The sequence below is a fragment of the Cannabis sativa genome, chromosome 2 (assembly GCF_029168945.1).
Source record: "Cannabis sativa cultivar Pink pepper isolate KNU-18-1 chromosome 2, ASM2916894v1, whole genome shotgun sequence".
In the NCBI taxonomy this organism is placed as follows: Eukaryota; Viridiplantae; Streptophyta; class Magnoliopsida; order Rosales; family Cannabaceae; genus Cannabis; species Cannabis sativa.
The window spans coordinates 22,363,468-22,390,821 of NC_083602.1; the positions used below are offsets into that span (position 1 = coordinate 22,363,468).

General features: G+C 34.8%; 2 protein-coding genes across 6 annotated transcripts; one reads left to right on the plus strand and one right to left on the minus strand.

Annotated features, from left to right (window-relative positions):
* The first annotated feature begins 7,750 nt into the window (after positions 1-7,750).
* LOC133034840 (uncharacterized) lies at positions 7,751-15,119 on the plus strand. Its single transcript, XM_061110277.1, has 6 exons — positions 7,751-8,288; positions 8,491-8,668; positions 9,208-9,305; positions 14,053-14,149; positions 14,674-14,759; positions 14,897-15,119. The coding sequence occupies exons 1-6, from the start codon at positions 8,022-8,024 to the stop codon at positions 14,948-14,950; spliced, it is 780 nt and encodes a 259-aa protein (XP_060966260.1). The 5' UTR covers positions 7,751-8,021; the 3' UTR covers positions 14,951-15,119.
* A 48-nt stretch (positions 15,120-15,167) lies between these two features.
* LOC115719167 (uncharacterized) lies at positions 15,168-27,310 on the minus strand. Of its 5 annotated transcripts, none has more exons than XM_030648102.2 (33): positions 27,139-27,310; positions 26,875-26,983; positions 26,296-26,383; positions 25,912-26,020; positions 25,605-25,703; positions 25,311-25,353; positions 24,386-24,457; positions 24,147-24,242; positions 23,806-24,036; positions 23,345-23,528; positions 22,669-22,780; positions 22,481-22,567; positions 22,193-22,331; positions 21,511-21,607; positions 21,345-21,407; positions 21,068-21,177; positions 20,503-20,607; positions 20,202-20,275; positions 19,596-19,671; positions 18,950-19,141; positions 18,744-18,815; positions 17,997-18,068; positions 17,854-17,918; positions 17,654-17,756; positions 17,446-17,577; positions 16,945-17,088; positions 16,656-16,763; positions 16,517-16,567; positions 16,359-16,436; positions 16,151-16,264; positions 15,851-16,017; positions 15,700-15,769; positions 15,168-15,609 (listed from the first exon to the last, which is right to left on the minus strand). In XM_030648102.2, the coding sequence occupies exons 2-33, from the start codon at positions 26,971-26,973 to the stop codon at positions 15,421-15,423; spliced, it is 3,441 nt and encodes a 1,146-aa protein (XP_030503962.2). In that variant the 5' UTR covers positions 26,974-26,983; positions 27,139-27,310; the 3' UTR covers positions 15,168-15,420. The 5 variants fall into 5 exon arrangements, 3 of the variants coding, with proteins under 3 accessions (XP_030503962.2, XP_060966256.1, XP_060966258.1); XM_061110273.1 differs by having other exon boundaries at positions 26,875-26,979; positions 27,139-27,276; XR_009686194.1 differs by lacking the exons at positions 15,168-15,609; positions 15,700-15,769; positions 15,851-16,017; ... (2 more) ...; positions 16,517-16,567; positions 16,656-16,763 and having other exon boundaries at positions 16,950-17,088; positions 17,446-17,572; positions 27,139-27,286.
* Positions 27,311-27,354: the final 44 nt, after the last annotated feature.

The window sequence follows — 27,354 nt, forward strand, 5'->3', positions numbered from 1 at the left end:
TTATAATTAGAAAATGAATTAATTAGTCAATGAAAGTCTAGATAGATATTATCTCTTTTACTTGAAGTATTTTTCTAATGATATTTAATTAAATAGAAAATTAATATTTAAGTTGATTTTTCATCATGATACTTAAATATTTGAAATTTTTCTTAAATATTTAATTAAAGAGGAAAATTATATTTTTGTTGTAAATTAATTTTATTAATTAATTTTGGGCCAACATAAAATGAGAATAATTTTTTTCAGGATTTATTTTTATTTTATTTTAACAAGCAATTTCGAAAATTGTATTCTTAAATACTTTAATTTTTCGAAATGCAATGTATATTTATAGAAAATTAAATTTGAGCTGTAAATTAATTTAAATTAATTTTGAAACAACTTAAATTGAATAATTTTTCTAAATATTTATTGGAAATTATTACTAAGATGGAAATAATTCATGTTATTTTCATATCCATCTAAGGATAATTTATAAATATATCAGTTAAATAAATATATATTTAAAAAAAATTGATTAAAATAAATATTAGAAGAAAATACATTTTTAAAAAAAAAAATAATGAGCTTTATTATTATTAGGACATTCGATATCCATTGTTGGTCTTACAATAGTTAAATGTTTTCAATATAACCTCGAGACGCTAGACTTCGTCCCCCTTATGGATGGTTATTCGTTGAACGCATTTAACACCGTAAGATTTCATTTGATAAGTGTTTTGTAAGTTTTCGTCTCTATTAGACTCTCCCCTACGGTGACTACTTAGAGATAAACTTATAAAACATGAAACAATGGTGGAAGCTCATAAAATGAGAATAACCTTGACTCTCGCCTACCGGGACATCGCTGGATTCTTATTTTGATCGAATTAAAGGTTGCTAGAATGGTTTGCATTTTAGATGAGCTGACAACTCTATTCAATGAATGATACTTTGACTCTCGCCTATCGGGACACTGTATCAGTTTGTTGGAAACCTTAGAAATTATTTAAGATGTGCCTGTTTTGTATTTTCACATGTCTTTGTTATTTGCTATATGTTTGATAATTTCTGAATTGTGTATGAATTTATATTGAACCATGTTATTTTCTGTTATTAAATTGTAGTTTAATTTCGTATCTTCATTGTTGGTCTAACTTGGTTTGTTGTTCTAATGGAATAAATCCCTAATGGATTGTCACCATTAGACAAACATAATAGTGTTAGATCTCGAATGATAAATATTGTAAATGCAACATCTAGCTGTTCATCAATTGATGACACCTTAGACTAGTATTTACAATATGAAACAAGAAGATTGTATAAATAAGATTACTTTGACTCTCGAAGCATCGTTGGATTCTTATTTAAAACGAAATTATCCTAATTCCTCTTAGCTTATTCATTTCGAATTAGCTCAATAACATATCATTGGATGAATGGTCTATAAATCATTTCATGTCATTCTATTTTTTCTCTTAAGAAATTAAATGACGAATATGATTATATTCCCGAAATTCTATCCCAAAATGATATAAATCCTCAATCTTAGAAATCTCCTACTTGTATGGGAAAATTAGACTTAGAGTAAGATTAGTAGTGGTGGTCCAAGAAAGAATTACTCATTATACAGTTACACTTTCACAAGTGTTTAATAACCATTTTCTATCAATGGATTCAAACGGTATAAAATATGAGTTTAGTATTCTGTGACCACGATCCACTTACACTATTCTAAGAACTCTTTAATGTAACTAAAACTAAGTCATCAAAAGATACAACCACATATTTTATAAATCTATGGCATTTGTATCTTGTTCATAGTGGTTTTGACAAGATCATTCTCTGCAAAGAGTTAATATGCATGTATCCACTGAAAATAAGTTCATCTCATTCGCAGATGGATGTACATTTAGGGGTGGATATGAGTTTTTTTTTCGTTATATTCTTAAAACGATCACTCTAGGTTATACCTTGTGCAAAAAAATTTGAAATGTTTGAAAACTTTCATGAATTTTTAGCAATGGTGAAAAATCATTAAGGTAAGTGGTTAAAGATCTTGCGAACTGATAGGGGTGGAGAAATACTTAGTAGATATGCAGTTCAAAGATCAATAAATTGATTTTTGAATTATATCCAAACTTACCTCCCCAGAAATTCGAGTTACATATTGATGATTAGTTACTAATTGTTGCCTAAGTCCTTCTATGGTAATACAATTTCAGAATGATGCAATGGTTATATACTTAAAGTAAATCATTACTAGATTCATGGATGACCTAATCGAAATCTTAAGAAAAGCTAGAACTGTTAACCATGGTTTGCATGTTTGTTAGCTATTCTAAGTGATTAGGGGTGGAACATCCCATAGTCAATAGATAAGAAAGTGTTTGTTTAAACAAATACTACTTTTCTAAGAAAAATGACTAAGTCTGAAAATAAAGTAGCAAATAAAGGAGATATTTTTTCTTGATTCCATAAGTGTTCTATCATCTTATTTGATACAAGGTGATCCCACTGCCTCTGTTTTCTTGACACAACTGAAGAGGTCAATACCATTTAGTTTTCTTAGACATAATTCACGGTACCTTCTCATAGTGGGAGAGTTTCAAGGAACTTTACTTCTTATGACTTGGAAGACACTAGTGATTAAAATCCATTGTGAGTTTAAATAAGTAATGGATTGTCAAGATAAGAAACTACAAAGAAAAGCCAATAGAACTATGGTTTGATCCATTCACATGGAATAACCTAAAGTTTTCTATTCCAAGGACAAGAAAGGAAATTTTCGTGTATAAGTCTATTCAATGGACTTAACAAGACTTCCTGTTCCTAGTATTATAGGTTTGAGTTTATCTAAACCTATGGCTTGTGGTATACCTAGTAATTACTTACTCTAGTGCAAGCAACTTACTTTTGTAAGATGCTGAAGAATTTTCTTTCTAATGGCAATCTATAGAAGCTTCTCGACTTCTAGGCATAGATTTTATTTATCTAAGGAAAAGTCTCAACTATTCCAGAAAAGATAAAGCCATGAAAGAATTTCTTAAATCAACAGTGAGAGGTCTCAGATATGCTTTAGTATGCCTTAGACCAGACACCTGCTGTTGAGTGGGAGTAATGAGTAGGTATCAGATTAATTCAGGAGAGGAACATTGGAAGACAATCAAGTAAATCTTAAGACTAAGAAGATGAACTATATGTTAGTCGATAAGGGTGTCTTTAAAACTCTTAGATTACACCACATTAGATTTCTAGACTTGCCTTTGTGCTAGAAAGTCTGCTGATAAGATGGTGATTACTCTGGGGGTGGAGTAGTGATTTTGGAGAAGTGTAAAAACCTATCTAAAGTCTCTTAGTCTACCAAAGAGAGACTTAATGTTAAAGTTACTTATTCAGTCTAAGGAAAGTTCTATACATTTGTGGCACCGTTCCAACTTGTCTTAACTACTAGTGTTACTTCCTGAATAACCAAAAGTAGTTGCCAAAAGTATAGAATCCAGTATCCCAAGAGAGTAGACATATAGAGAGGAATTTCACATTATCAAGGATTTTGTGATTGAGGAACAGTAATGGTGGAGGAAAGGTTGTGGTTAATTCAACCTGTCAGATCCTATTACGAGGAGTATACTACTACTACACTTGATTTTTATATCAAGGTGTTGAGATTATTTGAAATGCACATTTTGCTTTATATTAGTGCAAGTGGGAGTTTGTTGGATTTTGTGCCCTAAATAAAACCCATTTCAATATAATCAGATTTACTTATTAATAAAGATCAGAAATAACATTTAATGTTGCATGGTTCACATGATTTATTTCATGATTATATATACATAATGTATGAATTCTATTTAAGTCCAGAACATATGAATTTGTTAATGATTATAGTGTTGTCAGCACAGTGGAATATAATCTTAATTATATGTTCGAAAGTTTATTCCCTGATTTGTCAGAACACTGGATTTAGACTGGCATGGTATAATCAGCGATAGGTATTCTTACACCTTGGATAAGTGTTATGTCCTTTCCAGGGCATTGACAAAGTTTACCAGTATCGGATGTATGGAGTATACATCGGAAGGGACCGATATTGAACTTTGATTAGATATATTAAAATTTACCGTAATATCTATTCAATTCAATATCACCCGTTGATCCTAGATCAAATGATCTTAATCCTGATATGGTTAGGTTCGATCTCAAGAGTATTATACATGTTCTTTGATTTGTTAGTTAAGCCTACTTTTGGGTCAGGGTGATACGTACATTTTGGGAACATGATAGTATAATTGAGTGGGAGCGCTAACATAAATATGGAGTCTATAACTTCTATAGGAATTTAGAAGTGAAACGATGATATCCTTCGAGCTTGGCTAAACAGAGATAAATGGTGGAGATCTCATTTCACTTCGCTGAAATATCATTTATACGGAGCTAAGTGTTTTAAGGATAAAATACATTGAAGGTGTAACGGTAACTTAGTGCCTATTCAATGTAGATCATCTATTAGAGGGTCATTGATCAAATAAGGATTATAACAATGGATAACTAATTAATGACGTATCTATATCGTGGAACATATAGAGCGTTCTATATGACTGAGAGTGCAATTCCAAGTTCTAAGTGTGGATTCAATAAGGAATTAATAAGTTAGGGAATTTACTTGGTAAATTCGGTTCGACTTATTGGAAGCTCAGAAATATAGGCCCATGGTCCCCATACTAGTTGAGACCATACTGCTTGTAAGACTCAGTTAATTGATTTTAATTAATCAATTATAATTCTAAAGTTAGACTATGTCTACTTTATGAATTTTCACTAAGCAAGGGCGAAATTGTAAAGAAAAGAGATTCTAGGTTTATTTATTATCTAAGAGACTTTATATGTCTAATTAATAAATATATTAAATGACAATATTATTTAATAATTAATTTTTAGTTATTAAATAATATGAATTAGCATTTAGATGGTTGAATTGGAAAATTGGCGTTTTTGAGAAAATGAGATGCAGAAATGATAAAACAGCAAAATTGCATAAGTGAGGCCCATTATCCAAAGCCCATGGTCGGCCACTCTTATAGGCTTTTATCATTTATTTTTTTATTATTTTAATGCCAAATAATTCTAACTTAAACCTAGGTGGTTACCTATAAATATATAGTGATGACTCTCATTCACACTTAACTTTGTTAACTTTGTCAGATGAAAGTTGAGCCTCCTACTCTTTTCTCTATAGGTCGAACCACTTCCCTTCTCTTTTCTTCTCTAAATCTCAATCCTTGAGTGATAGAGTAGTGCCCACACACATCAAGTGGTATCTCAATCATAGTGTGTAAGACTGTAGGAGAATCCAAACAACAAGAAGGAGAATCAGCATCAAAGGAAGGAGAGAAAGATATCCAGGTTCAGATCTTGGTGATGCTCTGCTACAAAAAGGAATCAAGGGCTAGAGATCTGAACGGAAGGAGTCATTATTTTCTGCTGCACCCAATGTAAGGTTTACTAAACTTTATATGTATTTATTTCATTGTTTTAGAATTCATATTAGGATGTTAATGAAACATACTTGTTAGTAAATCTAGATCCTGGTAAAATATTTCTAACATCTTCAACCTAGATGAGAGAGTTCCTTCCTTAGTGATTTCAACCTCCTTCATTGTTCTTCACATTCGAAACCCATAGTGAATGAGTACCATGCCCACACATAGCAAGTCAAGTACTCAATCATAGTGAGTAAGACGATGGTAACTAAACCTGAAGGAGAGAAAGAGATCCAGGTTCAGATCTTGATAATGCTCTGCTACAGAAAGGAATCAAGGGCTAGAGATCTTGAATGGAAGGAGTCATTATACTCCACTGCAATCAATGTAAGGTTTTCTTAAACCCTTATGTATTTATTTTCATTGTTTTAGAGAATCATATTTAGGATGTTAATTCAACATACTTATTAGTAAATCTAAATCCTGGTAAATTATTCCCAACAGCTCCCTGCATCTCTCATGGACCAGTCGCTTTCCTTTCTCCTTGTTTCTCGAGTCAGACTCTGGTGGTCTTCTTGTCGGCAAAGAAGTCCGGCCATCTTCCTCTCTGAAATATTCAAGCTGATTTTGGGTGTTAAAACAGCTAAAAACTGTTGATTCCGCCTTCATCCAAGGGCTGTAAGCAGGAACCAATGCACCTTGTGGAGGATAGGCAAAGGATGTTGGTCGGAAACACGATTTTTTGTCATGTCTGAGATAACCACAGATGTAACAGAGCTTCAGCAGCTTGAGATAGCGAAATTGAATCCATTCCTTTCTTCCCCTCTTGATGTCCAGGAAGAACCTTGACGTAAGCTTATGAGAAGTATCTATTTCAACTTGGAACTTTAAAAATCCTCTTCTAATAATGGTTCTTTGATCTGCTAAATCACTCCGAACGAATCTCGTTGCTTTAGCAGCCAACGTACGAGTATTGACTCCATTAAGATAAGGGGTTGGCAATCTAGAAGCAAGAACCCAAAAGATTGTCTTCCCCATATCTACATTGAACCAATCTCCATCCTCTAGCCATTCACGAATGATTAGTAGTTTTCCATTGATAATTCAGGGCCTATTACGAAGAATCTCAGAACAATCTTCAGGCAGGTCAAAGAAAATGTCCCATACACCTGGCTTCATCGTCTTAAATTTCCAATGTGCCTTGAGTTTCCAGATCTGATTGAGAATGTCCTTTAATCTAGACATGGACACCCCCTTACCGTCGAAGAAACTGACTAGCACCCCCGTACTAACGATTTCAGCAGTGAGTTCAAAATTTGGTTCCAAATCAAGAGTCATGGATTCGAGGAAGTTGCTGCATAAAACTTCAAGGTCTTTGTTTGACTTTTCAAATATACCGTTGGGAGTGAGACTCCACCAACCCTTCATCTGTGGCAACATCATTTATTTCTATGTTCATCGCAGGATGTTGGGGTGGTTGAGATGAATCAATATTCGTATTTACTTCAGGGGCCCCATTCAAAGATTCGGAGCTGACATTCTTTGGTTCACATGAGTTTCCTAGGTTGTCCCCCATAATAGCCACAAAGACAAGTATGACTGAGAGGGAACTTTCAGAGCTTAACCGAGAAAGTAGAACTGATAACTTTAAGAAAAGGCTTCAAAGTAAAGTCGATGAAAGGTGGTTAAAGAGTTTTGAAAGGTCAAACCATCAAAGAATCAACACAGTGAATAGTTTGAGATGAATACTGCAAAGGATTGATATTTTGTCAAGTTGGACTTCGAACACTCTCACTTGAAAGAAAAACTTGTTTAGGATTTTAACACCGCACACACTGATATGGTTGGTTTTGTGTAATAATTTAACACAACATACTAATACAATTCAATACCAACCATAGTATTGTATTAAAATTATACAATTCAATTCAATACAATACAACTCAATATATTACAATACAATATAATACAATACGACGTACCAAACGAGCCTTTAGAATTAGAATGTTAGGTGGCATTTGGTCGGAGGTAATGAAATGGAATAAAAAGGTAAGGAAACAATCTTATTCTATTTATTTGTTTGGTTTCATATTAAAGTGTTGGAATATATTCCAATAGAATGACCTTTCTACTATTTTGGTAGAATGACAATTCCATTTTAAAATAGAAGGAAAGACGATTCCAATACAGACAAAATTTAATAATTTTTTTTATAATTTATACATTTTAAATTTTATTCAATTCTATTCCTATATCTATTTATTATGTTTTCATTTCTCTAGACCAATAGCCTTTAGATTTTACTTTTTGATCAATAAAATTGTTCACCTTATTTTCAAAAGGAAAAAGAAAAAAAAAAGAAAGAATTGTAGGGAAAAGTGATTGAAATTTCTGGAATACAAATCCTAATCCAAATCAAACAATCACTCTCGAAAGTTTCTAATGATCAAATAATCACTCTCCACGAAACGAATTCGCTTTCTCTCAAAAATCTGTGAAACCCTAGAATTCCCAAATCTTATTATCTCCATTGATTTGTCTCCATCATCGCCTTCAATGGCGAGTCATTCGTCTTCCGCAGCTCCTTCCTCCGCCGCCGCCGCCGCCGCTGCTGCTGCTGCGGCCTCTTCTCAGTACACTTATGCCAATGGCTCCTCCTATTTCCCCTTACCCTTTCACCTCCAGCAACCTCAGACTGTCTCTCAATACCCCGCACCTTACGCCTCTGTAGCGCCTCAGCCTGCCCCGCCGCCGGTCGTTGCTCCCGTATATCCAGCCTCTGCTCCCGTCGCCGGTGTTTACACCTTGCCTCAGTACCAGCAGGTTTGCATTAAAACCAATATTTGTCCTTACGTATATATTTACTCCCCCGTTTTCAATTATAACATGAATTGAGGGTTTTCTGTTTTCTATTTGCTGGGTTGGATTTGAAGTTAACATCACTACTTTATTGACTCGTATTGATCGGATATGTGCTGGAATTGTCGTGCTTATATATACTTGGGTTTGTGATAATGGTGTATAGGCCCAGCAATTATTTCAGAGGGATGCTCAGACAATTACGCCTGAAGCTCTTGAAAGCGTGAAAGCTGCCCTTGCGAACAGCGAAATCGAGCACAAAGCAGAAGCTAAGAAGAAAGCTGTTCCCCGTAAAGCTGCTGGGCTGAGTTGGGAGGATCCAACGCTTGCTGAATGGCCAGAAAGTAATTTTTTTTTTCTTTTTTTGCGTCTGTTTGCTTCTTGCACTATTAGTTTATTAGAGTTTTTAGATTGATAATAGTGAAAGAATTTGACTTCACTTAAGCTAGAATTAAAGCTGCTACACGCGAAATATTCAATCCTTAGTTGATACAATACAAATACTTCTATTTTGGTTCATCGACATTGTCATAATAATGGGACCATAATTCCTCTTATCCCCACAAACTTACAGTAGGTCTAAGGTTAACTGATCCTTAAGAATTCCTGGGGGTAGAAAGTTTTGTGCTGACCAAGTCTTTTGCACTGAATATGCCAGGATTAGTGGACTTGGCAGCACAAGACTTGTTAAATATTTTTTAGTTTTTCTAATTCAATAGATTTGTTGAAATGTCATTTGTTAAAGGAAAACCATTTGGATTTTTGTTGATGTTTTTGAACAAGGTGCACCTTACTCCATAGCTGTCTATTTGCTATTACTTTTCATGAGTTTGTCTTGATCCTTTTTTTTTTATATCTTTTTATTTCCACTGGGTTTTTGCAGATGATTATCGCTTGTTCTGTGGTGATCTTGGAAACGAGGTGAATGATGATGTTCTTTCGAAAGCATTTTCTCGATTTCCTTCCTTTAACATGGCTAAAGTAAGTATATATTTTAAAATATTTTATCCATGCTGTTCTTTTATTGACAATTTTTTTTCTTGGTATGAACTTTGTGCATTTCCTCTTCAGATTTTTATTTGAAGCCCATAGAGCAATCAATGCTTTGTATTTTTTAGGTAGGTATTGTCTACAATTCACAAAATTATATATGAATATCTTGAACTATGGAAACTTTGGAACACAAATGTTTTGTGGTATGCATTTTTAATGTACTGAATTTTGTGATTTTGGTCAGTAGATTTGAAGTTTAAATTTTAATTTAGTAGCATTATCTGTTTATATTTGAATTCTGTTAGTTAATTATAAAAGAAAAAAGAAAAAGATAAGAATAAAAAGTAATAGAAAAAGAAGAAGCAAAAAGTATTAAGAAAATTTTGATGTTCTAAAAACTCAAGATATTGATTGAATGACAAATATTTTGGGTATGCAGTTGATGGATTGTGTAAATTCATTAGGCAGCACATTTGCTAATAATTGAATGGTGAGTTTCAGATCAAACTAAGCAATAGATTACTTATGAGTAAAACTTTGTTGGGAATACTTTAACCTTCTTTTGAAGTTATTGTTATTATCATTACCATGATCGTGACATTCGATACTGTACACTCTAGTCTAATGGTTGTTGTTAGATATTAGCTGTAAAAGAATTAGTTGTTTAGTAGATATTTAGTAGTTTCCTATTTTTTGGTAGTTTCCCTTTTATGTCTCCTAACTTTGTATATAAATATGTATTATTCTATGAAATCAATACACAATTCGAATCACTATTTTCTACATGGTATCAGAGCATTGTGATTCAAAATTCGAAATTCGAAATTAGGGTTCTGAAAAAAAAAAATAAAATAAAATAAAAATTAGGGTTTGAGTTTAGGGTTGTTTTTTTCGAAAACCCTATTTGGAGTGACCATTTTTTCTCACTGCCCACATAGGAGGACTGCCCAGCCGCCGGACTGCAAAACCCAAAAGTCCGGCGTCCAGATTCACCGCGCGTGGGGCCCACGCGCCGTCGTCTGCCGCTGCCGACCGTCCCACGCGCCGACGCGTGAGGGCGCGTCCGGCGTCTTCTCCGGTGGCGGTCGACGCCCGTCCCACTCCTGCTCCTTTCTCGTCCTCCTTGCTTCGGTTTTCGGCGGTTCTTCGCATTTTGTGGTTTGATACTTTTGTCTTCTTTGTGTTTGGGTATCTATTCCTTTGAGTTTGCTCTCTTCCTTTTTCTGTCAATTTTTTTTGGTTTCGAGATTATGGCAGAGATAAAATCAGATTCGAAATCAATCGTTGTTTCTGATGTGGTTCCCGTGATGTCTAAAATCACGGACCATAAGTTGATTGGTTCGAATTATTTAGAATGGAGTAAGACGATTCGACTGTATTTGAGGAGTATTGACAAAGATGATCACTTGACTGACGATCCTCCTGAAGAAACAAACGATTCAAGGAAAATATGGCTCCGTGAGGATGCTTGCTTGTTCCTTCAAATTCGAAATTCTATCGATAATGAGGTAATTAGTTTGATTAATCATTGTGAATTGGTTAAAGAACTAATGGGTTACTTGGAGTTTTTGTATTCTGGCAAAGACAACATATCTCGCATATATGATGTTTGCAAAGCTTTTTATCGCGCGGAGAAACAAGATAAGTCTCTTATGAATTATTTTATGGCTTTCAAGAAAACATATGAAGAACTTAATGTGTTATTACCGTTTAGTCCTGATGTAAAAGTTCAACAGCGCCAACGAGAACAGATGGCTATTATGAGTTTTCTTGCAGGACTCTCATCTGAATTTGACTCTGCAAAGTCACAAGTTCTCTCTGGTTCTGATGTCTCCTCTTTACAAGATGTGTTTACTCGTGTTCTTCGCACAGAGACTACCTCTTCAACTCCTCTTAATAGCGCCTTGGTGAGTCGTAATAATTCTGCACCGGAAAGAAACTCTACTCCAAGTGGATTTAAAGGAGGTAATTCACAAGGACCTGATAACCGCACACCAAATTCTGGGAGCATCATGTGCAATTATTGTAAGAAACCAGGCCACACCAAGTTTGAGTGTAGGAAGTTACAATTTAAGAATCGACAACAACACTCTGCCAATATTGCAAGCACTAGTGATGCATCTGACAAATCGGTCCTTATTTCTGCTGATGAATTTGCCAAGTTCTCAAGGTATCAGGAAACACTTAAGTCTTCATCTTCTTCTGTCACTGCGATTGCTGATTCAGGTATTTGGTAGTGTTTGGTAGTCTTCATCCATTTAAAATTCTTTTTCCTAATAAGTCATTATTTCCAGTTGCTCCGCGAGTATTTGGTAGTGTTTGTTTTGCTCGCGATGTCCGTCCATCTGTCACCAAATTAGACCCTAAGGCACTAAAGTGTGTCTTTCTTGGTTATTCTCGTCTTCAGAAAGGGTATAGGTGTTACTGTCCTGATCTCAACAAATATCTTGTTTCTATTGATGTTACTTTTGTAGAAAATACACCTTATTTTTCATCTTCCACTACTTCTACTAGTCAGGGGGAGGATGATGATTTGTTGGTTTATTCTGTCACATCCTATGCGCCTGCTCCATGTTCTGGCGGGTCTCTTGTTCCTTCACCTGCCTCGGTCGTCACCCCCACAATGTCTACACCTCCACCACCTCCACCACCTCTACCACCTCCACCACTCCCTCGGCCTCCTATAGTGTACACCAGGCGCCCCCCTCCTCCACCTCCTGTTTCATGTCCTGCACCTGCATCTTCGTCATCAGATCCGGAAATCTCAGATGATCTTCCCATTGCACTACGTAAAGGTAAACGCCAATGTACTTTTCCTATTACTTCTTTTGTGTCTTATAATCATCTCTCATCTTCTTCTTGTTCTTTTATTGCTTCTCTTGATTCTATCACTATTCCTAAAACTGTTCGAGAAGCGATGTCTCATCCTGGTTGGCTTGCTGCAATGATAGAAGAGATGAATGCTTTGGTTGCGAATGGTACTTGGGTCTTGGTTGATTTACCTTCCGGAAAACAGGCCATCGGGTGTAAATGGGTGTTCACGGTTAAATTCAATTCAGACGGCACAGTTGCTCGCTTAAAGGCCCGTCTTGTTGCCAAGGGTTATGCTCAAACCTATGGAGTGGACTATTGTGATACTTTTTCTCCTGTTGCTAAACTCACATCTGTTCGACTGTTCATTTCCATGGCAGCTACTCATCATTGGCCTTTGCATCAGCTTGATATTAAAAATGCTTTTCTTCATGGAGATCTTGAGGAAGAAGTATATATGGAGCAACCTCCTGGGTTTGTTGCTCAGGGGGAGTTAGGGCGAGTTTGTCATCTTCGCAAATCTTTATATGGATTGAAACAAAGCCCTCGTGCTTGGTTTGGTAAATTTAGTCAGGCTGTTGAGAAGTTTGGTTTGTTGAAAAGTAAGTCAGATCATTCTGTGTTTTATAAAAGATCAACTGTTGGTATCATTTTGTTGGTGGTGTATGTTGATGACATCGTTATTACTGGAAATGATACTGAAGGCATCTCATCCCTTAAGTCTTTCATTCACACCCAGTTTAACACGAAAGATTTAGGGGAACTCAAGTATTTCTTGGGGATTGAAGTTACTCGGAGTAAACAAGGTATTTTTCTGTCTCAAAGAAAGTATGTACTTGATTTGCTAACTGAGACAGGGAAATTGGGATCAAAACCTTGCAATGCTCCAATGAATCCAGCTGTGCATCTTACACGTGATGGGAAACCATTTGAAGATCCTGAGAAATATCGTAGGTTAGTTGGAAAGTTGAATTATTTAACTGTGACTCGTCCAGATATTGCATTTCCAATTAGTGTTATCAGTCAGTTCATGTCTTCCCCAACAATTCATCATTGGGCAGCATTAGAACAAATTTTATGTTACTTAAAAGGAGCACCAGGACGAGGTATAGTTTACAAGGATCATGGACATACCCAGATTGAGTGTTTTTCTGATGCCGATTGGGCAGGCTCCAAGGTAGATAGACGATCCACTTCAGGATATTGTGTATTTGTTGGGGGCAATCTGGTCTCTTGGAAGAGTAAGAAACAAAATGTTGTATCTAGATCCAGTGCTGAATCAGAATATAGAGCTATGGCCCAGTCCGTGTGTGAGGTAATATGGATTTATCAGCTTTTGACTGAATTCGGGTTTAAGACTTCTATTCCAGCAAAATTATGGTGTGATAATCAAGCTGCTCTTCATATTGCCTCGAATCCCGTATTCCACGAGCGAACTAAGCACATTGAGATTGATTGTCATTTTGTTCGTGAGAAAATTCAACAAGGTCTGATCTCCACAGAATATGTGAAGACCGGAGAACAACTAGGAGATATTTTTACAAAGGCTTTGAATGGGGTGCGGGTCGATTATCTTTGTAACAAGTTGGGTATGATTAACATCTATGTTCCAGCTTGAGGGGGAGTGTTAGATATTAGCTGTAAAAGAATTAGTTGTTTAGTAGATATTTAGTAGTTTCCTATTTTTTGGTAGTTTCCCTTTTATGTCTCCTAACTTTGTATATAAATATGTATTATTCTATGAAATCAATACACAATTCGAATCACTATTTTCTACAGTTGTTTCTCACATGCATTTGGTTTCCTACTTTTGTTATGAGCAAAGTGCTACAATTCTGTGTTAATTTTGGCATGCAGCACTAAATTTCGTATTAGATTCATCATTCAACTTTAGAAGTAATATTATGTTGTACACTGTTTTTAGGTTGTTAGAGACAAAAGAACTGGAAAAACCAAGGGCTATGGATTTGTTAGCTTTGCTAACCCTACTGACCTTGCTGCTGCGCTGAAGGAAATGAATGGTGAGAAATTCTTTTTTTTTTTCTAGCCTATCTTTTTTCGTGTAGAAAAAGAAAAGAAAATAAATAATGAAAGTTAAATAACTAACATGTATTTATTAATATTTCAAAGAAAGGATAAGAAGATAAGAAGGATTTACACAATGTAATCCCATATATGAAATTTCTTGTTGTTTTAGCCATCTGTTCTTGTTTTTTCATTCTCAGCACTCAAATGAGGTTTTTTATTTTAAAGAAAGGATAAAAAGGATTTACACAATGTAACCCCATATAATATGAAAATTCTTGTTCTTTTAGCCATCTGTTCTTGTTTTTTCATTCTGAGCACTCAAATGAGGTTTTTTATTGTTACTTTTTTAGTAACATTCTGTTAAAATATAGTTATGCGTTGCCTGCCTCTAACAACATGAAATTGGATCGATCACACAAACTTACATGTATAATATGAAAACTATAGTGATCATGATTTTGTTTTGAGCTTTGTACATCAGATAGGCGGAGTTTACAAAATGAGTGTTTCTTTCCAGGTAAATATGTGGGTAATAGACCAATCAAACTCCGCAAGAGCAACTGGAAGGAGAGAACAGACTACGATGCCTTAGAGAGACATAAGGTAATACATTTTTATGTGTATACATACATTGGAGGTCTCTTTTGTTGTGTTCAAATTGTTCTTATTTGACCCCCAGTTGGTTTGTTAAATAATCCATTCACTGATCTCATTATTTTTTATTTCTTGGTTTATGGCAGCACCATACCCAAAAGAGGCCTAAGCTTTCCAAGAAGAGCATATTACACAAGTGATGAATTTACCAATTACCAAGTTGTAAACTTCAACAACCTTATTCAAACTATAATTTTTATTTTCATTTTCATTGTATTGAAGTGGTTGTAGTAATGTTCTGTGAAACTGGTTATATTGACACTTTCAATGAGCAGAAATAATGCAATACAGTAAGAAATTCCTTGTCAATTTTGAATTAAAAAAAGCCATGCATAACTACTGCACAAAACAGAGGAATTTACTTAAGAGTGAAACAATGAACATTTTCTTCGTTGAATAATTGCAATCTAATACAAATGCAATCAAATGAAGTATTCACAATCATAAATTTGAGCAAAGCAAATGGCCTACGACAGCTCTATCCTTTTCCCCACAAAATTTTTTTGTACATTCCCTTACAAAAACTAACGAACAAAAACAATTAGGGTAAAAAATCCCTCTAATTTTTTCTCAAGATTTTGCACAACGACTGAACATGTTGCTAAGTACATTATTTTGTTTGTAAAAATCCTCGAACTTCAATCAGGAAACTGTTAAGATTTTTCCTGAAAATGTGAAAGTTCTTACGATCAAGGGTTGACGATAGCTGATTTGCACTTGTTAAAGAATGCAGTGCATTAGCCAGTCTTGATTTAAATGTGGGATTTGGCTGCCTCTCTATTAACTCGTGGCCGAGTCTCTGAAAGCCAAGTACCAACTCAGAAAACCATACATTTCAATAAGGAAAATATGAGGATAACTCAAAAATAGGAATAAGTAAATCAAGTACCTGGTAAAGGGTTTGTTCGCATAGTAACAGCGGAAGAAGAGCATCAGCTCCGCTGCTGATCAGGTCTGGGCTGAAGTCACAAACAAAGTTTTTGTTGTTAATAGCGAAACAAGCAGAATTGGTGCATCTGAATTTTGTACAGGAAGTTTACCTGTAATCCTCGAAAAGGAGTAACTGCAGTAACGAACGGAGGAATTGACCTAAAATGCCTTCGGCAGCATTAGAGCCAAGACCGAGTCTACCACCATTTGTATCCGCATAGTGATAAGAAGCAATAGCTCTTAAAGATCTCAGACACATATCAATCACTTCTGTATCCTAACAAATAATAAAGAAACCGTTTCTATTATTTTCTTGACCAAAGCAAGAACCTTAGAAACATAAGAATTCTCATAAAAATATAAAGCATTGACTTGGTTAAGTCAATAACAATGGATGCAATATGATGTACCTGATGGTGAAGACCAAATTCAATTGTTCCAATTACATGAGAAAAGGCCTCCTTGTTTAGCTTTGCAACTGTCTCTGGATAAACCTCCAGCATATGTGATAGAAGTGAAAAGTACTGCACAAGAACACAATCAGAAAAAGATTAGCAGATTGTCACCATGGAATTAAAATCGTTGTCATTGTTGTAACAAAATACTATCCAATCTTACATCATAACACAGCTTGGGATATTTCAGCAGGTCCAAAGTTATCAAAGGCGTAACAATGTGAAGACCGTAGTATACAACCTGCCAAACACCAATACATCAGTGACAAGCCCCAACTATTCTATATATTAATATCGTCTTAGGAATGACATCCGAATTACCTGAGATATATTTGTGCCTGGTGAATCAGCAGAATCAGATGAAAAGTCAACCTACAATGGAATGTTTAGCATGAACGGTAGAGTTTGGAAAGTAGGGTGAACAACAATCTTTTAAGTGCAAACAACAAATAAGGCATACCAGATCTTTCGAGCAAAGATTAGAAAGGAGTTGAAGAAGAGCACGTAAATCCTTGTACTTGTCAGTTTTTGCTTCACTTAGCAAACTGCTTGAAAGACTTATCGATATCTAGAATAACAAAGAGCTAAATGAGTGATAGAATTTGATTAAGTTAATAGTTCAGAATTGAGACTATCTAGGATGGGATCCCTGACCAGTTTTTTATTTCCTTTCCTTTTCTTTTAATGTATATTATTTCAATGGATGTTTGCTTCAAATTAATATTCAGAAGAAAACAGAGGAAAAATACCTTGCCAATATTGTGCGACGAGTAAAGGTGAATCAAATTCGTGCAAAAGTTAACTACAGCAGCAGTTTCTTGAGCCTCTAGATAGCTTATTTGTCCATCAACCCAATCAACAACAAACTTGAGTAGCAGATAAACAACTGCAGACTAATCAGAAATTAAAAGATAAGCGCAAATAAGCGGATCCCCATGGTGTTACTTGTATTTTCAAGAGTAAAGAAAACTGGTTTTTTGTCCCAATTATGATTATCAGATGGCTCTGAAAATACGTAGTTATATGTTTAACAACAGTCCTGCTGAAACCTCCAATCTTTTAGGAGACGAGAAATTCAAACATATTACGAAGTAGGTCCAATTACGATTAGAGCAGGAAACCAACAAACCATAAGCCTAAGTAATCAAAGATATACAAAGATCAAAGAAAAATAACTGAAGAATTCAATGCAATTTCCACGAATAAAGAAAGTTACACAAGAGAATCAGTTTTCATGGTGCAATTAGTACCTCATGTTTGTAAACATCAAGCAATACTAAGATAGGATTCATTACAGAGAATCCCAACTCATAGATTGCTTTCTGTGTTCGAGGCTCTGAGGCATTAGCTGCTCCACGAAGCCGCTCCAATAAGCAGCTGACCTAAAGGATGCTGAATATTATGTTATTCTTGAATAGGAATTAGCTAATGAATCTATCTCAAGTCTTTTATCCTCACCGAATGGATTATATCTGGTTGTTGAGCAACACTTTTGAAGTCATTCTTTGTTGAAAGTTCCACAAAATATGTTGTCATATGACCCATGAGATTCCTTACATACCTTTGAAGAAATAGTAGACATACATTAACATTTACAATTTAATTACATCTACACTTTGACAAGATCAAATTTTATAGTTTGAAAAAGGAAAACTTACTGGTTTGATAACTCCAGATTACTCAGGCCAGATGCTGACCGAACAAGGGTTTGAGCAAGCGATCGCTGAAAGGAAGGAGAAAATTTTTCTGTAAACAACGAGAACAATAGAGAAAGTACAAGTCATGGCATATTATGTTCAACCTGGTGCACTGTGTTTAACAGTAGCAGCGTCTTATCATTAGCAAAAGCACTTGCTAGGTCACGCCAGGAATCCTGCAAGTGTGATTAATGTAAATTATTAACAAAGATCAGCACAGTGTACACCCTTGCTTACACGAAAATAAAACAAATAAGCACTGTTGCACGAAAAGCTCAAGTTCTTAAGAAGTTTCAAGCTTTTAAGGTTAGAAGGTTATATTAGGGATCCTCTTTAATCATATTCTTTTATACCTTGTCTATAGTTACAAATATTTTTGTATGGAAAGTGATTAGAATCAAAGGGTCAAAAATGATTTCCCTACAGCAAGTGATTCTTTTTTTTTTTGGGGACAGACAGACCCTATAAGTTTATATGTATGTCTGATCATATATATAAGTCATGTTATTACAGTGTAAAACATCAGAAGATCCATAACAAAATAAAATGGAAACAGGATCCTAGCCAGATTCAAGATCATCTAAATCTTTAAATCAAATTGACGAGAAAGATCTTATAAGAGTAACCATGCCTTTGAAAAGTTTATAGACAAAAGAAAAAAAGCCGTTATAAAATTTCTTCATGAAAATTCTCTTCTATGAGTTATGTTTTCAGATTCTAGTTATTTTTAATTTTATTTTTTTAATAGACACTAAAAGGTTGGACGAAAGGTCAATGCAAATTTTTTACTGATAGAACTCTAATATATTTCAAGCATTTTGACAGTCTGAAAGATTGAGTGAGTGACTCACCAATTGAACAAGATGCGCACAAATATGTTTCCGCTGAACAAGTGAATGAAGTAGCTGGTAACAAGTGAGTGCCTGAAAAATAAGGACAAAAGCATGACATCCTCAATACACATAATCATATTGCTTAAAAGTAATTTCATGTCTCTATATGCATACATGCAATAGGACAAGCATAAAAGTCTAGCTGAAACAGTACCAAAACATACCTGTAGATCTTTCTCTCCAGGGTATGTAACTAGTGCTGTTAGGGATATGCGAATAATAATGTCAAGCACAAGTTTTCCTTGATTATGTAGTCCAAAAAAGGTCATTAAAACTTTCTTGGAGTTTGTATCTGTATTTTCTTCAGGTGGCATTATATATGTGCAAGACCATCTTCCAAGGAACCATATAACAGCCTGCACAAATCATACGTTCACCACATCTAAACTCATAGCATCATTTAACAAGTAAATTTATACAGATCAAAAACTTCACTATGAATATTTAAAAAATAACGTAATATCATGTCAACACAACCAACAGAAACCTAAAATTCATGTGACCTGGACATTCTACATTCAAGGTTGGAGAGTAAATTATTTGGCCAAAGATTGATGCTATCGCAATTTTTCAATTTTATTAGTAGCTAAGGACCCATGGTCATAGCAACACAACAGAATTGGACAAGGCCAAGAAGAGTCTAAAAGACTTAGAAGGCACCAAGACAGAGGCTGAATTTACTATGACCCAAATTTTAATTTTATTAGTAGCTGTAGGTTTCAGCTAGATCAAATTCTGCAAAAGTTACCATGTATGGACTTTACCCGACATAACAACACAACAGGTAAGATGCAAATAAAATGGTACTACCTCCATGAGTCGAGGACTGAACACTGAGGCTCTTATTTCTGGGTTTAAACTCTGCTCGGCAAATCCTACGATTGAGCTGGATTAAATAGAGTGATCATCAGTAGAGAAACACATACTAAACCTTCATATTCCCTCTGCTTTCAAAGGTGAAAAAAGAAATTTGATATGACATTGAAACATGGATATGGAATATCGACGTAATTTGTAAAATTAGGCCAACAAGCCGAATTCGTAGAAATAGTAATGCAGGTAATTTCCAAAATAGAAGACGTGGAGATGCATCAGTAACTGCCTTGGAATTACAAGAGCTCAAGGATTTGAATGATCTTAACCTTGATCATTGTGGCTGTGCAACCCAAGGGGGCCTTGGCCCCTCCCAATTTTTATTTATTTTTTATTTTCTAATATTATTATATGTAATTTATATAGCTATACTTGATATTTTGAAAAAATTATATTTTGGCCCGCGTTAATGAATTTTCTTAGCATTTTCCCACCCCTAATTGATGGAGCTACCTCCATCCCTGGCCAGGATCTATTACTCTATAATCTTAGCTTGACAAGAAAATAAGGCCCGCTGATTGACAGATAGAAACAACATTTCACCTGCTAAGTATAATGACTGGATGCTGCTCTGCCTCGACAATATCAGAAAAATGGGTTTGTATGGCATTTGGAATCTGGATATACGTAAGCAAAACATCAGACAAAACCATGAGCAATGACACGCCACCTTGGATAATGTAAGAAAGAAAAATAAACTCAAGAATGAAAAGATATAATACTGTGATAAAATAAGACAAGGCATTAAGAAACAGTGTCTTCACATGTACCAAAAAGTAGAATAACAGGATTGAGATGATAAGCGATAAAATTAATAACGGAAAATATTAGCAAGGCAAGTTACCAATGGTGTTTCTCCCTCCCCTTCATCAGAGATTACATGGCCGGTGATTAATAACAATGAGTATATTTCTTCCAGAGTTTCAGTTTGATCATCAATTCCCCGACCCTACAAATAAAGTAAAATAGTTTGAGGAATAAGCAACTGCAATATGGAAAAGACTCTAGCTTATGCCTTTCAAAGATAAGAGCAAAATAAAAGACACCAAAAGAATAAGATAGCCTCCAAGAAACACATTTGTGGTTTCTAAGTACAAGCAGTAAACTCCTTGTGCATTAATGACAAAGCAAGGAGCCAGTGAAAGTGATTAATAACAATAAGTATGTTTCTTCCAAAGTTTCAGTGTGATCACAATACTAATTACTTCTCCCAATCCAGTCTAAAATAGAAAAAGGAAAAAGCTCTCACTTTCACACCCAACAAGCACAAAATAAGCCTAATGCATGAGATCTTATTATATCATGTGAAATAAATACAATTGCTGCATAGACTTAAGAGGAACAGAGTAGAAAAAAAACTCAAAACCAATAGATGGTACTGAACTTCAGATATCAAAAGTAAAGAACACCTTAGTAAGCCGTGCAAAGCGCTCAGAGAAGAGCGTAGTGAGCAAAGGGATTGTGACATCAATTGCTGCTCTTGCAATCAGAGCATAGGAGCCCAATCTTTCATCCATGGCTGCAATCGTTAAAAAATAAAAATCAAAGACAACAAGATGGATCAAGAATATGATGTCGTAATAAGTAATACACTAGTTATTATCATCTCAACTTATTTTTAATATGCCAACTGAGAAAAAATTTATCAATGCCATAATTTGAGTTTTCCATAGCATTTTCCCGTACCAGAAATGGAAGCCTGAAGGTAACTGGAATCTACATCATCATTGAATGCTGATGCGGCAGCAACTATATGGTAAAAAAGGGACCAGCTGTCATTAGTGATGATACAAGAAGATGAAAAATGGAGGTTGTTTAAATATAGCCTAACAAAGTGACATGCCAAAATCACCTGTCAGCTCACACTCCACAATCAAGGCAAAGAGTTTGGCTGCAGCAATTCTCCCTTCAGGTGGAAGCAATGTAATTCCGCCATCCTTATTCAATGGCTGAAGGAGATGACAAAAACATTTTACCCCAGTTGGCTAATGATTAGAAAGGTTAGGGAAGAAAATGCAGACCATTCAATCAAACTCTAATAAAAGGAATTTAAAATAAGAAGATTGCTAATAATATACAACAAGGTCCTAAGCACACCAAGCAGAAAATATCCTAGCACTACGATTAAATAGAACTTTATCATCTCACACTTATGGAATCTGATAAAGCCTAGAACGAAGGTGTAAACAATCCAAGCAGATAACATTCTTAGGGAACTTTACAAATGACAAGACACAATACAAAAAGCTGCATTATCCCACCTTGACGAGTCTGGAAATATAAACACAGGGAAATTATTAGGGGCAATGCATAGAGTAAAGAGAACTTAATGGAGCTTGGAATGAAGATTAAAAAAATGGATTGAACTAATGAGATTATTGTAATATTACATAGATAATTCATGTAAAAGGTTTTCTCCTCGAACATTATAATGTAAATGGACAGTTAAAGTTTATGTCAAGTTCTCAATCATACACTGTAGTTTTATAATAATAATATTAATAATAAATAAAAAGTGCATCAGAAACAAATACCACAAGAAGGGCAGTCCAAGTATCTAATAAAATGTCACGTGCTTCCCAGCTCCAGGTTTCCTCTTCAGAGTTATTAGTCGTGAGGTTCTTAACAACTTCACTCATCAAGGTGGATAGCAGGGTCAGAGTACCAAAGGGCCTGAATACAGAAGCAAGATTATGAACTAACTTCTAAACAAAATGTTTTCAAGAAGGAATTCAGAAATAAAAGTTGCATAGAGACACTCTTATGCACATTATTTGCCTTAATAGATAGTATTATGAGTTAATAATCACTCTGCCACTAACCTTACTGATTTTAATAGCTGGTCAAACACAGAGGGATTTGTAATAGTTGCAATAGACAATAATCCACGACAACCATCAAGCATCTCACTGAACAGTGAAAAATAAAATAAGTGTGAGAGAATTTGAAATGTAGATGAGAAATGCGAATAATAAATATAATCATTAAAGATGGTCGTGAGGGACATAACCTTTCACTCTTTCCATTTTCTATTGCTTTTGAAACAACATCAGGAGGATCGATCCACTGTATTATCCCAGAAAGCAATTGAAGCAGATGGTGCTCATGCATTTGCACATTATCTAAACCATTTACAATTTACTAAGTTAACGGTTACTCTTTTTTGATATCTCAAAATAATAAGATGGACATAGAAACTTTACTAAGAGTACACGATAATTAAAGATTTCAAAAATGTTTATTATTTTTTTTTATGGCTTAACAACAAAGTTGAAATTCCTTTCAAAACTTAAAAGTTAACCTTGAGTTTTCAGCAACAGGAAAACACATCATGCTGACTTCTTGGCACAAATTGACATCCGTGATGACATCAACAGTTTGTTAACAACATTCATTAACCAAACCAAACAAAAGAGAATTTCAAATGAAAATATTTAGTGTTCGCAGATGTGATCAAATGATTGCATCTAATAATTTCCTGTACATGATTCCTCCTGGGTATCTACAGTCACTATTATAGTTTGTTGGTCCCCAACTATTGTAGGTCTAGGCGTGGGGGAGCCTAGTTTCAAAAAAAAAAAAAAAAAATCTCATACAAAGAAAGTATGTAAACATCTTTTCTTTAAAGTCCTTGCAAAAAACAAATTCACAAAACTGTTGATCAAGTAGGCAAGGAAAAATTGTACCAGATGGAAATATTGTTCCTGTCAAGGAGCAGAATTGGACAATTAACTTTCGGGCAGAGACAGCGAGAGGACAGTCTAGCCAGTAGCCTTCACACGAAAACTTCTGTCTCAATGCTGCATATAAGCTCAAGAGCCATCCAAAATGACTGCTAGTAACTAAAACCTCACGCCATGCAGGACCAGGCTAAACAACATAGAAGAGAACAAGAAGAAAAAGTTAATCCTAAGCATAATGATTGAAAGGTCTAATAATGCCACATAATATCAATGATGTATACATGAATATTAGGTTGTCTCAGTTAAAACCTAATGTAATTTATCAGGAAAGCTCAGTAACTTGCCCATCATACTCACATGCGATTTAAATATTTAATATCTCATAAATCAGTATGCTGCATTAGCAATTGTTTACAAAATGAAATTCATACTATAGACAAGGAATTCCATAGAAAAATTGATACCTGCACCAAGTTACACTCAGATCTCTTAGATGAATCACTATCTTCCCTAACTCCAACCGAGAATGCACTAACTGCTGCACGACGGCTGTTGGTTGAGAAATCCCAGTTCAGGATTTGAAGCATAAGCCGAATCGCACCAGAACAAACTTTAACCTCCGGTACTGCAGAGTCTGACTCGATTATTCTATTTGTGACACTTAAAGCAGCATCCCGTACCCAGCAGTAGAAAGTCTATTTTATAAGTAGAATAGAAGACAATTAAAAAAGGCAAAGACTGATGAAACTTCAGAGTATAAACACTCAAAACTTATTGCAAACATATCAAGGAAAAGTGGAGAAACCTTTAAGTGGTCCTTCTCCAATGATTTTCGGCATAGCTCATGAAACTCCCTAGGAAGGCCCATTGCACTAGATGTTGAAGGAGAAAATTCAGATACCTATTACAATTAATACTTAGTCCACAAACTACCAATGTTGAACCAATATAAGTAAGAAAAAAAATCTAAGAAGAAATTCAAAACTTTGCAAAGACCAGTTCATAACTAGGATATATTAAAGGCTTCCAAAGAAAGACATATACCAGAGATTCCAGGAAATTGATTCCATAAAATTGCACATCTACACCGTGAATTCCAGAAACAGCCTGGTTTACCTGCATCTTTTAAATCGTTAGAAATGGAAAGCAGAGACACTGAAGGTAAGGCTACAAGAAAATTGGACAGAATTTCAAGATCGAGTATTCGCTGTTATGGTTAATAATGCATTTAAGAATGGAATAGGCCAAGATGCAATCATTAATTCCCCCAAGCAAATATAAATATTTAGGGCTCGTTTGGAGCGTCATATTAGATCGTATTGTATTGTATTATATTGAATTGGATTATATATCATATTTTTATATAATACTATGCTAAACTTTAATTTATACTAAAATATTATAGATTTAGGTGCCCATAAAGTTAATATCACATATAGTTTTACATAAAAATATTGCATAAAATACAATTCAATATAATACTATATAATACAATACGGTGTAATACGGCGTACCAAATGAACCCTTAAAGAACAATAAGTCAAGAGACTAAAGGAAATAGTTCTTGAGCAGTTTGTTAATGATGTACACACTAATATAAAAGAGTAATTTGTGGCACAAATACCTAAGTTTAATTTTTGACGGTAATAATACTTAAGTTATATTTCTGGAACTTTTAAGTAAGTTAAATGTCAAGTCAATGATCACATGGCAGTCCCTGACTCGTCTAGGTCATTAAATTTTTATTTTTTATTTAAAAAGTAATTTAAACATACCAATAAGAAAATAATATGTGGATAATGACTTGACACTTAACAGCCAGATACTAACGGAAGTTCTAGAAATATAACTATAGTATTATTACTGTCAAAAATTAAACTTAGATATTTATCTGCAACCAAGAGTTAAACTTAAGTATTTATGCCACAAATTACTCCAATAAAACATAAAGATAATGAGATGTAAATACCTGATAGAAAAATGACTCCTTCTCAGCAACTGCAAAATCAAGCCTACATGCAAACATGAATGGTTTCATTTCTCTTCAACTGATGATAATACTCTAGCAAAGGTCAATAATTATATAAACAATCCACTTGCTTGTGCTTGTATGAAAAATGATAATTAGCCAAAATGCATGATCCCCATCACACCCCACATGAAATACTGGAGTAAATAATGCTTAGAGCATGACGTATTATCACTATGCCAAGAAATTGGCTTGTCTCGACAAGAATTATATTCTTTACTGAAAAATTCTTACCAGCCCCTTTTCAAAAGTTGAGCAGCCACAGAAGAAACCTTAGCTTGAACATAGCCCTCAGGAGAATTAGCGTGTTGCATAACATAACACAAACAAAAACTGCAAGAAAAATATTTATTAATAGAACCATACACAAGAATCTCAATCAAGTACTAGTTTACTAAAATTATACTTATGCATTTTCATCCTGGCATAACCAACCAAGGTACGCAACAGATATATATTTAATACGATATTATAACTAGCTGAAATGTTTAATCTAAAAACAAAAATAAGTCAAAAAAAATAAATGTAACTGTGATATGACCTAATCAAGTTTCTCTTGTCATCAGAAGTAAGCACACTCCATTCTCTTATAGCTGCATCTCGAATTGCTGCTGCAGCTTGAAATCTTGCATTTGGCACCAGAGAATTCTCTGGGATAAGAAATCATTATCAGCATTGGCATATCAAAAGAGCTGCACTGAGCACTAAACTAAAACAAATTGTTTTACAATACTGAATAGAGTATTCATCATATTTGCACGGAATAACTTATATGAGATGTAAATCATCTGCAGATGCCTAAGCTATATCTGCATACTACCATATAAAAAATGTTCCACAGGCCAATGGTGACACGATCATTGAGTGCAAAAGAACAATATTGAAGTTAATCACCGCATCAAATATTTGTGCAATATCAACTTACCAAGGATGTATTTACAAGCTTGATATGGCTGTTGGGACTGGGACAGCGACAATAGAGTTGCCTCAGCCTCAGCTGGATTCATGTGCATCTGCTTAAGGATAACAAACGTGTGTTAGTGTAGTTTTTACATGTGAACAAAAACTGCAATGTCATTAGGGATTAATGTCAAGTGAGAGTCTAAGCTATAGCCAAAATTGACTACAATAAATAGCTCACTCGGCAAATGAACATCACATGAGCAATTTAAGCTCATAACTTGTCAAACAAAATTCAATAACATATCTCAATCCAAATAGTTGCAAAGTCCAGGTGAAAAAGAAAATTCCTTTATGGGTACTAAACTCCAATACTTTTATGTTCTTCTATTCACCGATTCCCAACAACTTGGATTTTCGAGTCCTAAATTTTTCTTGGCTTGAAAATAAGAAAGTGGGTTTCTTTTGATTAACATCGACAACGCTCCAAAGTTCAATCTTTCTAACAAGTTTCGGTAAATGTGAAAGTTGATTTGTTGTATTATCATCGATAACCCTTTTAAATTTTTTTCAACAACCAAAAAGAGCAAGAGAGACTTAACACCTGAATGGAAGTACAAGCAAGCTCGATAGCGTGCATGGTGGACAGAAGTTGGGCCAAATCCTGTGACCCACCTATCTCTGAAAACCCTTGCATCCTCATCCCCAACTATCTGGATATCAATGAAAACTAAGTCAAAGATTCAATCTTTAGTTTTTGAACCACCACAATAACATTCATATTACCCAAAGAGAGAGAGAGAGAGAGAGAGAGAGAGAGAGAGAGAGAGAGAGAGAGAGACTCAAAATAGTAATATTCATGTAATACCTTAGTCTCACTACAGAGAGATTACAGATTGGATTGGACACAGAATGATATCATTTACAACTTACATAACAGAAGGGGTTATTATAATATAGACAAGACTGAGAAAGAAAGAGTGTAAAGAAACATCAGTTGAAGGTGCCCTCTGTGCTGCTCTGTGTTGTTGGGCCTTTTCTCCCTATGCTACCAAATTTTCTTATTTGCTAAAGTACCCTCATA

Coding starts and splice junctions, on each gene's coding strand:
- LOC115719167 (XM_030648102.2), bottom strand. CDS start 26,973: ATGAGGATGCAAGGGTTTTCAGAGATAGGTGGGTCACAGGATTTGGCC. Junction 20,276..20,502: donor GGGAGGGAGAAACACCATTG/GTAACTTGCCTT, acceptor ACGTATATCCAG/ATTCCAAATGCCATACAAAC. Junction 19,142..19,595: donor TCAGTCCTCGACTCATGGAG/GTAGTACCATTT, acceptor TGATTTGTGCAG/GCTGTTATATGGTTCCTTGG.
- LOC133034840 (XM_061110277.1), top strand. CDS start 8,022: ATGGCGAGTCATTCGTCTTCCGCAGCTCCTTCCTCCGCCGCCGCCGCC. Junction 9,306..14,052: donor CTTCCTTTAACATGGCTAAA/GTAAGTATATAT, acceptor CACTGTTTTTAG/GTTGTTAGAGACAAAAGAAC. Junction 14,150..14,673: donor TGCGCTGAAGGAAATGAATG/GTGAGAAATTCT, acceptor GTTTCTTTCCAG/GTAAATATGTGGGTAATAGA.